This window comes from Eupeodes corollae, chromosome 3, assembly GCF_945859685.1.
Source record: "Eupeodes corollae chromosome 3, idEupCoro1.1, whole genome shotgun sequence".
NCBI classification, from domain to species: Eukaryota; Metazoa; Arthropoda; class Insecta; order Diptera; family Syrphidae; genus Eupeodes; species Eupeodes corollae.
The window spans coordinates 23,316,679-23,332,731 of record NC_079149.1 but is presented as its reverse complement, the minus strand read 5'-3'; the positions used below and the strand labels follow the sequence as shown (position 1 = coordinate 23,332,731).

At 31.3% G+C, this 16,053-nt stretch overlaps 1 protein-coding gene across 2 annotated transcripts in view; it reads right to left on the bottom strand.

Moving 5' to 3' along the window:
• Positions 1 to 8,593: 8,593 nt before the first annotated feature.
• Positions 8,594 to 16,053, bottom strand: part of LOC129949421 (coronin-1C-A) — a 37,959-nt gene continuing 30,499 nt past the window's right edge. The window contains exons 3-7 of one of the 2 annotated variants that reach the window (XM_056060872.1): positions 11,155 to 11,421; positions 10,662 to 11,075; positions 10,298 to 10,591; positions 9,430 to 9,648; positions 8,594 to 9,365 (exon numbers count right to left, since the gene is read on the bottom strand). In XM_056060872.1, coding sequence (XP_055916847.1) covers positions 9,096 to 9,365; positions 9,430 to 9,648; positions 10,298 to 10,591; positions 10,662 to 11,075; positions 11,155 to 11,421 — 1,464 coding nt within the window. In that variant the 3' untranslated portion in view covers positions 8,594 to 9,095. The remainder of the gene's footprint in view (positions 9,366 to 9,429; positions 9,649 to 10,297; positions 10,592 to 10,661; positions 11,076 to 11,154; positions 11,422 to 16,053) is intronic. The other variant, XM_056060873.1, reaches the window with a different exon arrangement.

Sequence of the window (16,053 nt, the reverse complement as noted above, 5' to 3'; positions counted from 1 at the left end):
AACTTGAATGTGGTAAGTATACTATTAAATAAATGAGTAATATAGCGTAGTAAATATGGTAGCAACAGTTTAAGGGACTTAGGTTCCATTAAATCCAGGCCTGTAGCGTTTTATTTGATGGATATTATTGCCTCCTGCTCTTGCATTCCAATATATTTGAAGTAGCTGTTTATAATAGTTAATTCCTATTCAATAGGAGAATAAATAGCTGAAGTTACATCCAGGGACGGAGGTGAGGTGGTAAATTTTCTACTAAGAGCATCACATTCGATGTCACCAACTAACCTCTTACATGGGATTTCCTTATGCCGATTTGCCGAAGTTATTCCATAACTTTTTGCCAGATGTACAATTTCCAAGTTTGTGTTCGTAGTAAATCCTTTTTGACGTTCTGATTATTAATACAACTTGATTGCAAAGTCTGCAATAAGATTTGTGGAATTCCCCAAGCTTGTATCGCATCGTGGCATCGCAGCAGTGATTTCACCATTCAGCCAATGTCTAGCTCCATTTTTAACTACACGGGTCTCTAAGGGTATATGCTGATCGAAAAGTTGATTCACATTATGTTGTAAAAAACCTACTTGGTCATCTACGTTTTGCATGACGTACAACGAGTCCCAGTCTATGCACTCAAAGTCAGGCACCAATTTAGCTGCGTTAATATTTTGGTAGTCTCTTGAAACCTTTGTTGTTTAACTTGACACGCTACCACCAAACACACGAAAGCCAAAAGTTGGGTGTAGAGAAGAATTACCTTAATCGCTTAAGATTCCTTAAAAAGTCTTTAAAACTATCCTAGTTAGCTTTTTTATATTACCAAACGGTGATATAACGGTTCTTTTTAGGCCAGAATAGAATAGAAGAACAGAAATCTTTCAGGATTCGTCCCAAAAGACCAATTGAGATCTAGATTTGTATATCTTCATTAGGGTCATCTTTTTCCTAGTGCAAGTAAAAAATTCATTTACTAACCTTCAATGATTTTGGGAGTTATAAAAGATAAGTTAAATAACGAAAATTTATTAATAAGGAGTTTTTATCAATATAAGGAGTTTTAACCTGCTTTTGTAGGCTTTAGTTTATCTTGATTCGAAGTGATTGACTTCTGGGCACAAAAGTTATGCCTTAATCAAATTTGTCTTGTGCAGTTTTTTGAAATAAAAACACAATTCTATGCAAATATTTAGTGTAGTTTATTTTGTCAGTATTTTTGAGACTAGTTTTATTATATTTCTTAAATATATAAGTACATTTTTTCTTAGCTAATATTTATTACATTTATATTATTTATATAAAAACGAAAAGAAAAACAACAATCAGCTCGAAAAGCATGCATATTTTTGTTATCTTTATATATTTTGATTATAACAAATGTTTGTATGTAAAATATTTATTATTTTGTTTATGTATAAATTTATGTATGTAAATTTGACTTAGCTAATAGTTTACAAAAACGATTTACGAACGATGGGTTGGATTTTAGAGCAATGCAAAATTTGTATTTTGTATTTTGTTTTTGTTTTTTATTAGTTTGATTTTAGGATGTTCGCCAGGTAGGCGCAGACTTAACAGTTTTTTTTGTTTGATTTATGATTATATTTTATTATTTATCATAGCTATATTTTTGTTTTGTTTATTTATTATTTATGTTGTATAGAAATATATATACTTGTTAAAAATTGTGTGATTTAGTTATTTTCAATTTTTACAATTTTCATATATTTATATATTTTGGAAAACATCATAGCTACATTGTTTTAAATAAGGCTTTGTTGTTGATTTGTTAGTATAGTAGAAAAATGTATTTAATTATTAAATTAGTTGTTCTTAAATACAAAATTTAAAAATGGAGGGTTAGATAAGTTCGTAAGTTTAAGCATTAAAATATTGTAGTTAGTTTTTGTTTAAAATACATATTTGTAATAATTTTAGTTTAAAATTCGATTTCACTCTTCGTTTGAAAAAAAAAATAACTTATAGGAATAGTTAATAGTTTAAGCAAGAATAATTATTAATAGTTAAACAATTATAAAATAGGTAGTTAAATAAATAAAATAACATATTAGTTAAAAAGAAAAGATTTAAAGCAAACAGAATATGAAAGCTGTTTATATATTCAAATAATTTCGTTATTATTTGCTTACAATATAAAAGATTATTGTCTTGCAGATTATAATTTACATTTATTTGTATACAAAAGTATTATTTTGTTTAAAATTAAAAAAATTATATAATAAAGTTAAAATTCAAAACACAATTCAAAACACAATACAAAATAAAACTGTTATGGAATTTGAAAGTAAGGCCTTAAATTTCAATGTATGTTATTGTTTTTTTCTATAGAAATAATAATTCATTTTGTATGTAATGATTTCCTACCCCTCTCTTGAGCATTAAAAAACGAATTAGGTGGCGTAATAGTCCGTTAAAAAATAGGGCCCAATGACATACAACTCTCAACCATTCCTGTGTGCGAGTAGGGTTGTCAGGGATGAAGGAGACCTACAGTTTTAAACCGAATCCGAACAAATTGTTCGGATTCGGTTTAATTGGGGAAAGAACCTTCTATGACAAGAATAACTCTTTGGAAAAAACTGTAGACCACATATTATGTAAGCAGGATTCGAACCTAAGATACAGTCCTACGCACTAACCATCACGTCACGAGTACCATCTCTCTGGAGCATTGATACCTAAAAATTTAATTTGGAATTATTTGGTATCAAGGACAAATATTTTAATATAAATCTAGTTAGTATTCCGTTGGATTTCTATTCACCGAAAATTAACTTTTTGGAAGATTTACAATATAAGATGCAATTTTGATGGAAAGGAAAACTAAATTATACCGGAAGTTCGTTTGAAGTATATTGACACACTTATAAAGATAATATTTCCTGTGAAATCCTTTTTTCGTATGTATTCAAAAATTCATTTTCTCCAAGATTAGTTCGCAAAACATGATTTTTTTAAAAGTAATTTTGTAGGTTATACATTTTGTTAAAAGGTTAAAATCAAAAGCAAGTTAATTCACACAAAAATCAGTTTTTATTTACTTCAGGACCAAAGTTATACCTATACCCAGTTTAAGTCATCCAATTGTATGTTTTTTCACTGGATTAACAAAACATATATTATTTGAATTTATTTCATTTTAATTTGTTACGTCTGTGAACTAGCTTCAACTTAAACCCTATGTGAGATCATTTCAAACGGAATTGCTTTTAGGCGATTGAAAAACTGGGATAATTATTTATATTGACTGACAAGAAGACTAAGGTGTTTTAAAATCAAATTTCTTTTATTCTTTTACATTTCAAAACGTCTTTCCGAGTTAATTGTGATTTACTACGTAATTTTGAAATAATTTGGTCTTAATTTTTAATGGGATTGGGAAAGAAATTCGCTCTACCTCAAATAAACTCCAAAGAATAATTATGTCATTAAATTGTAAAAACAAATATAATTTCGGAATTAACTCATAATTCAATACCTATCAACTAATTATTCAATGGCGTTTAAGAATTTGAAGATTGCATTGGTTAACAAAATTAAAATTTATTTTTGGCTTACAAATGAAACAATAATTTTTTAAAGGATTATGTTATCCTAAATTATATCAGGGTTAACAAATTTACTCTTTAAAAATGACAAAAAACCGCTACTGCGTTGTTTTTAAAACTTGGAATAGCCTTTAAGAAAACCATGTATGATGATTTTGCAAAAGTCCAAATCTTTATCTTCTTTGAACAGTTAAAATAATTTCAGTACCTCAATCATTTTTCAAAAAACTCTCATTAGTTATGAGATGATTGGGTTTTCATTTCACTTTATATAACATTTTGAAAAAACTTTAAATATTTTGCTTCGTTTAAAAAATACCTTTCAAAGTAAATTTTTTGGTACTCATACTAGTTTTCAACATTATTTCTTTCTTTTTAAATATATTTCAAAACCTAAAAATTACTTTTATACCAGTTTGCATTTTTCTGTTCAAAACTATGCATTAGCTTTCCTTTAAATTTTCTGTACGTCCGTCATTACAACTAATGAGGATTTTTTGAAAAGTATATTAGATGTTGAAAACATTTAAACCAAATATTGAAAAAAAGTATTATGGATACGAATTTTATTTAAAAAAAAGCTTTTTTATAAATTTACAAAGCCTCAAAAAACAAAATTATTAAGATTCGTTTTCTATCGAAAGTTATTCGAATTCGAGAAATTTATTCGATCTACTCGAAAGTTTGGTGATTCAATCGAAAGTTCATTTAAAAAAAAAAAAAACAAGTAAACTTTGACTTTCGAATGATTCGAATTAAAAGTAATTTTTATGTCGTTCAGATATTTTCTGGTGGAAGATGTAAGTTTTAACAATTTTTATACGATAATTAAACGAAATTTGTTATATTGATTAGTTTTTTTTTTTGATATTTCATAAAGTGCACAGTCACATTCAAATTGGACCAATAGGGAGCAAAAAGAAGTCCTGATACTGATAAGGTTGATGGAAGAGAATCCGGAGGTAGCAAGTGTTTTTTCTGTAAAACGTATAGATGCTGACCGGTTTTGGAGAGATGCTGCCGTGAAGCTCAATAGCCATGGACCTCCATCTAAAGACGGTGCTACATGGAAAAAGGTTTTTAAATAAAATAATTGAACTAAAAGATACAAAATCTTCGTGCAGTCCGGTTTCAACAATAATAATTTAATTCCATTATCAGAATTTGAAGAAGCTATCATTAGAATTACCTCTCTAAGCCAGTCTGTCAGTGGAATCAAGGTCAAGGCATTTGGACTAAATGAAACTCGTATTTAGGAGTCTGATGTAGCAGAAACGGCATCAACATCAAACAATAACATATATCTATTAATGAAGATGAAGAACATTTGGTGGAAAAACAGCGATCGAAACGGACAAAGAAGGACACTCCGGTTCAACTGCTTCAAAAGCAAAACGAAGTTTTTGAAAAGTTTTTTGCTGATTTGTGTTCTAAAAGAAATCTGCAGAAGACTGAAGACAGAGAAAAACAAATATACGACGAAAATCGTCGACACAATCTCGCCCTGGAAACATAATGCTGCAGAAAAAACTTATAGAGATGGAACTTGGTAAGGTCACCGAAAAACTCGTCGATGCATACATTTTTTTTCACTCGGATTCTGGGAATGAATTCGATTCAAAATATAAATTGAAGTTCTGAAATTCCCTTTTATCGATATCGATTTCTTTTTTTTCGAACTCAAAATAAAGTGAACTTCAGTGTTCTATATTTTGATATTTTGAATTCGACCAGATTGGAGTGATTTGATTTCGAAAAGAGGAAATTGTTTCAAAACAGTAATATTTGTACTTAAAGAAAATAAAGCTCCAATTTTTTTATAGAATGCACTTCATTCGTGAAAGTTGCAGCTTTGGCTTTATATTTGAAGAAAGGAACAAAACATTTAAAAAGATTTACTGACACATCAAATGTCATCTCTATAGTAAAAACAACGTTTTTTTTCAAAAACTTCCAAGACACATTCATACACTATACTTTGACAACAAAGAATTGCTTAACTAGGTGTATATCTCAAATTCCTGACATAATAGTTTTGAAAAGTATAATTTGAATCGGCTAAGGTGATAGTTGACTATCATTTTTTTGATAGTCAAATTGACTATTATTTTCATATCGTCTGGGTAAGATGATTCAACTTAATTCAATTCTATTGAACAATTTCAGATTCAAATTGTCAAAATTCATTGTAGCATTGGTGAAATTTTAAATTCATTCTTATAAAATATCTAAACAAAAATATCAAATTTTCTATGTTTGAAAACAAATCTTATTTTTCTTGCTTTTTTTCGAATGTCGTAAGCTTTATCGGTTACATAAATGTGTTTTTTTAATGAAACAAAGTGAACTAGGAAAATTTTTCAGTCATTTGTGTAAGCGTCTGGTAGCTCTATTCGGAATAAACATATTTGTTTGAAAATGACTGTCACATTTTCTTGTGACAGCTTTTTAGGTATCAATTTGACTATCACCTTACGTAGATCAAATTCGATTATTTTGATTATCATTTATCAAAAATCACCTTAGCCGATTCCACCCCAGTTAAAAAATTTCTGAAAATTATTTCCAAAGTTTTATAAATAAAAAATATGTTTGAAATCTCAAAAACCGTCATCATTTTCCACTTTTTCGCTTCCAAATGATTTATTTCTATTTTGATTCGATTGAAGAGGGGGGGGGGGGGGGAATATGATCATTCAAGAACTATACACAAATCAATATTTCTTTCGTAATGTATTAGTTTTCCAGTAAATTCTTTTGTCTTTTTCAAAAAAGAACTAATCGAAAACTCGTTACGAGTCTCACTTTTGGAAAATTGTATAGCTCTAGTAGTTTTTGAGTTATTGAGCTTGGTAAAGCATTACACATTCGAGTAGTCCGGCTAAAGAAAGAATCTCTGTACTTAACAATACGACCAAAATTGGGCTCAAGGGTAAACTGATGGACATTTCTAACATTGTTTAACTGGCTATATCAAGAGCATTGTTTATAAAAATAGCGATAAAACAATGACAGACATGAAACCTTTCTGCTGTGTTCAAGAGAAGCAAATGTCTAGGTGAGAGAACGGTCTCCAATCATTTTTAGAGCTCTTTTTTTGATTCTAACTAGAAGACTCAAGTACGTTATTGAGGCACCAGCCCAAATATGAGAATAATACTTAAGTTTTGGACGAATAAAAGCTTTGTAAATTATAGCCAGATCAGAAGGGATAAAAAACTTAGCGCATTGTTGGGGAAAACCTAAATACTTAGCAGCATTTCTGGCGATGTCACATATGTGATCACTCCACAACAAGTGGTTTGTGATGAACATACCTAGGACTGATAGTTGTTCATTCTCCTCGATGAAAGTACCACTCGTGGAAAGTAGCAGTGGGGGAGTGTTACGCTTTTGCAAAAGTACACGGTTTTTGATTAACCATTGAACAATGCTGTCAAGATCAGTATTTAATAAGCTTATCATAAGCTGCCGTTGGTAGTAAACATCCGAAGAACAAGGATGAGAATCTAAAAACGCTATATGAAAAGCTGAGGGCACTGTCATTTGCGAAACAATTTAGTGAGTTTGAAGTTTTATCATTTTTAAAAATACGGAAGAGCGTCGGAGACAAAACGGAGCCTTGGGGCACACCAGCGTTTATTTAGTGTATATCAGATTTAAACCCGTCTAATACTACTTGAATTGAACGGTCCGAAAGGAAGTTTCTAACCCAACAAATAAGAGATTCATCGATAGAGGTTTTTCGATAAGAGAGCCTGATGCCAAAATCTATCAAATGCCTTTGAAATATCAAGTGCAATAATCTTACAGTAAGCCGTTTTAACCAAAAGGCTGAAAAATGCCAAAGTAGAAAGCTAAAGTTGAAACTTAAACAAAAAATCGTGATCAATGTTATATTTAAGGATAGTAGCAAACATATTCAGCCCTATCACGATTCCATCTTAATCGTAAACTTTTACGAATCCCAAAAAATCCTATTCCCAAATATGCTTGAGGTGAAAAATCTCATACATTTTCGTATTACGATGGAATTTCTTCAAACGGTTTTTCGGAAATCGTAAATACTCTCGACTGCAATGGAATTCGTGATAGGCCTGCTCGTTAAATCTGTCAAAAGAAGGGAAATCTTGTTTACTCTTTTGTGCCTTCGAATAAAAATCTCAATCGATCCTCCTTAAAGACTTATTCAAGGTTGAAATTCATACAACAATCTCATCAAAATAAATATTTACTATACTGAAACACTTCCTCAACGCAGCGACTATTAATATAAATATTCAAACACCTAACAATGCGTATGTTGAGGACATTTTTAATGAAAAATAAAATAATTTGTTTTTTTTTCCGAATTAATTACACCCACGCAAATTTCTACAGCTAGAAAATAAACAAAGAAAAGAAAAACCCAAACTAAAATGAGCAGTATTTTTTTTATTGATGACACTAAATAAAATAATAATTAAAAAAGAAACTAAAAATAGAACAAAATTATATAAAGACAAAAAACAAAAAGAAAACTAAATAAAACGATATTGTTTACGAAAAAAACGTTTTAAGAAATAATAAAATCTAAAATAAAATTACATTACAAAAAAAATGTCTAAGCAGTTTTGGGAAAGGAATAGGATGTGTGAAATGTGAATGAAACAATAAAAAAAGAAAACAATCTCAATTTAATAACAAATGAATATTAAATAAGAATTTAATTAATCTCTTCTTTTTGTGTTTAACTTTTGTTTTTTTCTTATAAAATGATTGATTTTCTTTTTCATCATACTAATTAAATAAAATTTCATAACATCGATAAAATAATTTAATAATTTTAAAAAACACTTTTCAACTGCAACTTATTTAAAACTTATCTTTTTTTTACAATAATTTATAAAACCTCTTTCAGATGATAGTTATTCTACATTTAATAAAATAGAAATAAGAAAATCTAAAATACATAAGAATGAAATAAAATGATATATAAAAATTAAGCCTAATTCGTTGGCTCTTCTCACATTTCTCGTGTGTGTGTGTTTATTTTATTGTGTTATCAATTAAAAAATACTATAATTAATAAAAAAAAAATAAAAATCAACAGTTTGGTACTTAATGCATGTTAATTTGGCGTAGTATATAGGTTAATAATTGTTTCAGCTTTCATTCTAGGTATATAATAAATGATTGAGTTTGTTTTTATTTTTTTAAATTTTTATTACAAAAACAAATGTTAAAATAATAATTATTGTTGATTGTTTTTCTTTTCTCTTACTTACACATCAACAGTATTTTTGTTTACTTTAAAATCATTTACTTTTTGTTTATTATTTTTAATTAGTAAAACATTTTTGTTTCTCAAAAGAAATAAAATATTGTAAAAAATAAAATATTTTGTATAAAAAAAAAACATAAAATCTGTTTTTTTTTTTGTTTCTCATTTTGTTTTTAAATATATATAAAACAATTATTTTTTGTTATGAAAATAATAATAATAATATAGATGTAGGTGGTAAGGGGTAAAGGGGGATTTTCGACAATTTACACATCGTCAGGTGCTAGTTTTGTGTGACTATCATTGTTGGCACTTTTATCATTATCCTTGCTCGATGTGGAGTTATCGTTCGCCGTCGTTTTTGTTTCACTATTATTGGCAGACGAAGCACCTGACTTATTGGCTGGAGCCGCATCCGCTACGTCTTCTTCTTGCGCCTTGAATGCAGCTTCTAGAGCTCGAATTCGATTCTCGTGCTTGACAATAATTGCTTTGAGTTTTCGAATTTCATCAGTTATGTCACGGAGGTCCTTTTCCTAAATAAAAAGATAATAATTTTATTTTGAATTCGACTAAAATTGACAAGAAATGAATACTCACACTAATGCCACTAACAGAACCACTATCATTGTTATTTGATGCATTCGAGTTGCCTATTGAAAGATCGACTCCCTTTGATGCACTTCCACCGCCTCCACCACTGCTTCCACCACCAGAACCGCCAGTCTTCGAACTTTTATTTAGGATATTGGCTTTTTTCGTCACCGATAGTGATTTGGTGCCTGACTTATAGCCTCCCTGTACAATAGATACACGATCCTATTTTAGATTTTTTAGTAATCTGTTCTTTTTGGCTTAAAACATGGACACTCACACACGACGTGCGGTTAATAAAACTGATATCATCGATATCAAACGAAAATCATCACACTAACCAGTCAATTTTGATGACTAGAGAGGTTTGGATAGTTTGGTGCTTTTTAAAGCAAATTGCATTTTAAGAACCATTGAGTTCTAGGAGGCGTTATTATTTTTTAGGAACATTTAAATGCTTGGTTCAAATTCTTCAAAAACATGCGCATTTTTGCAGTACATTTTTCGTTAGCATATAGAAGCACTTCAAAACTTTTGTTAAACAATACAAAACAAATTGGCTTAACTTGAATACTTAAAGCTTATTTTAAATCTTTTAAGGTGTCGATAATGTCATCGTGATTCTTCAAACCTTTTAGAGTAAAATTTTGTATAAATCTTGGCAATTTTCAGGATAACGTTAATTATCCTTACGATCAATGTATTGAGATGAGCTACTTTAAGTATTCAAATTAAGCTCAGGAGCTTATTGCGAGAGTCTGTTTATATTCAATGGCACTTAGGAGACAAAAGTCTAAATTGAATTTGATTTTGAATAGACTCTCGTAAATCAACCCCTATATAAATGTCTTTTAACATTTACTCCGATACTCACTTTAAGCGATATTACAACTGGATCAGCATCTTGTCCGGCAACCCATTCTTCAGCCGTTAATGCAGCATCATCTGACAAAGTATCCGGATATAAATCCTCTTGGAACAGATCCGATTTCCTTGGTACTGTCATTGATATAACTTGGCACAGTCCATTATTATTGAGACGATAGAATTTAGATATTTCGCAGGTTGTAACATCACATCCACGTTTCGGCATCATACCAATACCACGTTGAGGATCCGGCGTTTGAAACGTATTAATATAATGTACAAATGGTGGTTCTGGTGTAATCTATATAAATTTGAATTTAATAAAAAAAAACACTGTCTTCATTTGTCAAAAAAAAACAAGAAGAACTTACTTCAAAATAACGTATGACCGAATCACCTTTACCACAAAGGTAAATCAAATTCGTATCAGGATCATACAGAGGGAACATAACACCGTTAGACGTATCCAGCTCAACCATCACAATTGGTTCACTAAGAGCATCGGGTGCTCGTAGTGAGTACTGACGTTCCGATGATCGATTGAAACCGGTTGTGAAAATTAGACCATGTCGCAGGAAGAGGGCACGTGTTGCTTTCGATCCTTCATGGCAAAGAGCTTCACTTTCCACTTCACCTGTGCGCGGATCTATGATACGGATTTTCTTATCCTTACATGTTGTTACTAACTTCGAACCGTCCCAGTTAAAGCAGGCACTATAAACAATATCCGGATGACTATCAATGTGCACGAGTATATCACCAGTACCCACATTCCAGATGACAACCTTTTTAAAAAAAAAAAACATTAGTCAGATTGAATTGGAATGTTTTTGAGTTTGAATAAGTTTTTTTTTTATAACTTACTTGATTATCTGAACCAGCTGTAAGGAGGATATTTAACGCTGATGGATGCCATAACACTAGACCAACTCTTCTTTGATGAAATACAAGATCTACGACTGGATCGGTAAGAGTTCTTGATAGACCACCATCAGGTATTTGCCAAACTTTAACAACACAATCTTCTGAACCAGAAGCAATGACATTGTCATTGTGTGGGCACCATGCAATATCTAGAACAGGACCTTTGTGACCGCCTACTAATGGATGATCTGCTGCAATTCTACCAACCTGTTGAATAAAATCAGAAAATTGTAAAACATTTTAAATAGTAAAATAATGTCAAGAACAAGTTAAGAGAAATGGTTCGTTCTAAAAAGGAGCTGACAAATTTAAAAACATAGAATTTTATCTAACGAAGTTGTGAAGAAATAAGAGCTTAAAATATCAAACCGATGAGATTAGTTGTAGTTTTTAGTGTTATGGCAGCTAAATGAAAAATTTAATATTTTGATTGATTTGATAATTGGTCTTATTCTTGTTTCAGGTAATGTCGCAGATAACCGTTCTATTGGTGAATGAAGCCATTATATAAAGTTAATACTTTTACTCATACTTAAGGCTTTTTAAACTTAGAAACTTATATATCTATTTAAGTTAAAGTAACAAGTGAGGTGACCTGTTATTAATCTAATATACGTAGTTCCTGCTTAGAGTTATAGAATCTAAAAATCGTTTGTGAGTGTCCATTACAAAATGTTTACGTTTAGGCCTCCTCTTCTAATTTGATATTATTTTTGATCACATTTGGAACCGTGAAGTATGCAGTTGCTTCCTCTTTTCAAAGGAATCTTCTACATCATTGCCCTTGACTCGAACGAACCCCGGTGCCCAATGAAATGAGACTTTTTATACTTTTCCAATTTATTTAGTCTGCCAACACATTCCCATACCTGTGTTGAGCTGGTTGAAAAGGACCTTGTTGCTTTCAATGCCTATTTGCTACCTGACAGCAACAATTTGGTTTCTACAGTCTTTTGATATTAACTTTTGAACATTTTCTTTGCTCCCGTCTGAATGATCCTAGTCTCTTCAGATGTTATTCATCCACGGTGTACCTCTTAATGCTTTTTGAAAATTCTACTAAGTTCAGAAATTTTCAAAAAACTTAGAAAGAAAATTATTTTTGAATTCTTTAAAGTTATTGATGTTGGTATCAAAAGGCCTTTGAATGTGCAAATATACGTAAAACTAGAGCTTCTAATTTTTTGAAAACTTGAGCATGAAAACTTTCGAGATCACAACTTTTCATTATGATTTCGTAATGTATAGCACGTCACTTTTTAAACATATTTCTTGAGATTTTAATAAAAAGCAGTACATTACTATGATAGAAAAGTCGAAAAAGTGGTTTCATCGATTCGATCCGTCTGACTATTAGTGTCCTCGCCATTACAGCCTAAGTTACTGGGTCGATTGAGTTCAAACAAATTAAAGTTTTAAGAACCTTCGTGCTTTTAAATTTTGTTTAAGACCATTTTTTTGTGATGAAATTTTCTCATTTTTTTTTCCTAACTTAGCTTCTTTTAATAAAAAAATATTTTTCGAAGGATACCTCCAATAAAACCATTTTTTTTCTAAACAATAACAATTTCTACTTAAATAATTTTTGATGATCAAAAATGTCTAATTTTTCTGGATATTGAAACAAAAGCGTAAAACTGATTGTGGTAAAGCTCTCCACATTCGTGAAGTACCGCATTAGAATAAATCTCTGCAGTTTACAGTACGAACGAAATTGGGATTGAGAATTCCGGAAGACGTGCGTATTACGGTTAAATTGTTCGAGGGGAAAAACGCAGTAGATATTACGACGGAATTACCGTTTACTGCATACATACATCAACTGTAACCATTTGGAAACTGATTTTGCGAAACTTGAAGAATTTGTGGCGCAACAGAGCTCTTCGAATCTGATGGTGGTGGGAGATTTGAATGCAAGAATTGATAATGAAGCGGGAAACGAAAACCGAATTAGAGGGTTAGAGCGGAAGTCTAAAGATACAGTCTGCAACGCTATGGGAGCAAAATTATTTGGTGTTTGTAACTCTTATGGTCTTCGAATTATCAATGCAACCAGCTGGGAGGATAAGGAAGGGGAATATACTTTTGTCGGCAATCAATTGGAACGACCGAATAATTGAGTTCAAAGTTGAAAATGTGCCCTTTTTGGATCACTTTCTATTAGTTGTGACTTGTGGACTTTCGATTGCAACTGAGGAGTCAAACCCTATGAGACTCATACCAAAACTTAGGTGGAATCAAAAAATAGAATTCAATACCAAATAAATCTTAACACTTCCCTCCAAAGTTATCAACAATATAACCTGAGTCAGTTAGAAGAGGTCATGAAAGCATCATATCCGAGAACGTTGTGCAGTATTAGGAAAGCACACGATAGCTTTATTGCCCCCTGCTTTGATCTAGAGTGTAAAAAGGCCAGAAAATTATCATTTGGATGGTAAGAGCTTATCGTCGCTCAAGCCATGAGCACTTTAAAAGACAATATCTTTAAGCAAACACCTATTACAAGACCTTGTGTTTCCAAAAGGAAACAAAATACTTTAAGACAGAAGCTAGACGGTTATCAAATTGTATGAACTCGATTGAATTTTGGAAGTAGGTGAACAATTTAAATGGTAAACCCGTTAAAATCCATCCCAAGTTGAGCCCCTGCTTTTGGCAGACCATTTTAAAAAATTGCTAAACCCAGTTTATAAAGGAAAAAACTTTTATTTTGCACATCCGGGTATTTATAATGAAGTTTTGGACCAACGAAAAAGTAAAAAAATAAAGGATGGAAAAGCGGCAGGCTTCAATGGGATACTAGCGGAATTTTTTTAGTATGGAATCGTTGAGTTAATAAGTAAGCTTACTGCAGTTTACTACGAGTTGTTGGAAACAGGTATGATTACTCTAGGGAATCAATTATTTTCCAATCCACAAAAAAGGAAGCTGGTCTGAGATGTCGAAGTATCGAAGAATATCTTTTGTAAATTCGTGATATAAAATATTGACAGCTGTTCTGCAAACACGGCTAAATAAATAGATTGAAAAAATAAGCTGTTGAAAGAATCACAGGCAGGCTTTAGAATCGGTTACTCAACAATCAATCATATCTTTGTTCTGAAAAGCATTGCGTTTTCATTTATAAGAAGAAGGAAAAAGTTATACGCGTTTTTGTGGTTTTTAAGTCTGCATTTGACACGGTGAGTAGGCAAGCTCTTGGGTAAGAGAATGTCGTTAAAATTGCAAAGCCTGTATATGGATACTAATGCAGCAGTTTGGAATGGTGCAGAAAGGTCGAATTGGTTTAGAACTGAATCAGGCGTTAGACAAGGTTGCACGATGAGTCCAAGCTTATTCGCTCTATTTATCGAAGACTTAGTCGATTTCTTACCTGCTGGTATCGAAAACGGGGGAGAGTTAATTAAAGCACCCTTGTTTGCGGATGATATTATGGTTCTCGCATCATCTCCAGAATCACTACAGCTTATGATAAACCGGATTTTTAAGTACTGTAAAATATGGAACCTAATAGTAAACATGGAAAAGTCCAAGATCATGATTTTCAAGAACAGAGGAGGTAGAAACTGCCTTAATGAAAAATGGAACTACAATGGGGAAAATATAGAGATTGTCAAAGAGTTCAAATACCTTGGAGTGATTTTGACAACAAATTTAAATATGGAAACGCATATGAGAAAAAAGCTTTCAAGTGCAAAAGCCGCCATCAGCGCATCTTGGATTAGGTGTTTCTCAAACAGAAATATCGCACACAGCAGTAAGTTTAAGGCATTAGCTGAATCTATTTTATTTTATGCAGCTCAAGTGTGAAGAGTGAAGCAATATAAAGATGTGGAAAAATTGTTACGCTTCTACGTTAAAAGGATCTTCCGGCTGCCACCTAATACGCCGAACTATATAGTTATGTTGGAAACGGGACTGCAGCCACTCTTTGTACGGACACTTTAAATACAGATTGATTATGTGCTCAAAATCATGAATATGGATAATTACCGGTTACCGAAGATAGTGCAACTTAAAACTATTCGAGAGAGGTCGGGATGGTATGCAGAATGGATGAAACTTTCTAGGGAGAGTGACATGGACCTTATAATAGATAACTTTGAATTCATGATATGTTATGGGAAAAATGCCTTAGTGAAGCAACTGGGTCTCTGCACAGAGCAATTTACAGTAAACTCAATCACAATTTGGAGGCGAAGAACTATTTCCGGGGCAAATACAGCGTAGATGAGATTTCGATGATGGTAAAGCGGCTTGGTGAACTCGTACCTCTTAACTTCATTCCACATAGGGAGGATTTACCAATATTATGCTCCTTATGCAATCTACAAGTGAGAGAAGACGTATTTAACTTCATGGGCAAATGTCCAATTCTCAAAGATATCAGGAGAAATGTTCTTAAAATGGGTTTTTTGAACGAAATTGAAATTGTTAAAAAACTGTATTTGTACTGCAAACTGCCTCTAAATTATAGGAGGAGAATTGTTAATGAGAGTTTCTGAAGATAATATTTAATTTTAATAGTAAACTATTCAAAAAAAAAAATGTTAAGCAATAAAAATCTATCTAATCTAATCTATTACGACGGAATTCAAGTGACGTTAATAATTCAGCGATGTTAAGGTCATGAATCATTTGGTCAAATGACTTGATTGGAATTAGAAATGAGTTGATTTGTTAAATTTTGAATATTTTTACAAAATCTATTTTGATTTACCGCTATGAAAAATTATAACAATATTTATTTAATAGTTTTTATACTAATCTTTGCTAAACAGGTGCAAATTATTACCTAATTTATGTCAACAAAATCAAAAAAACCACATCCCACTT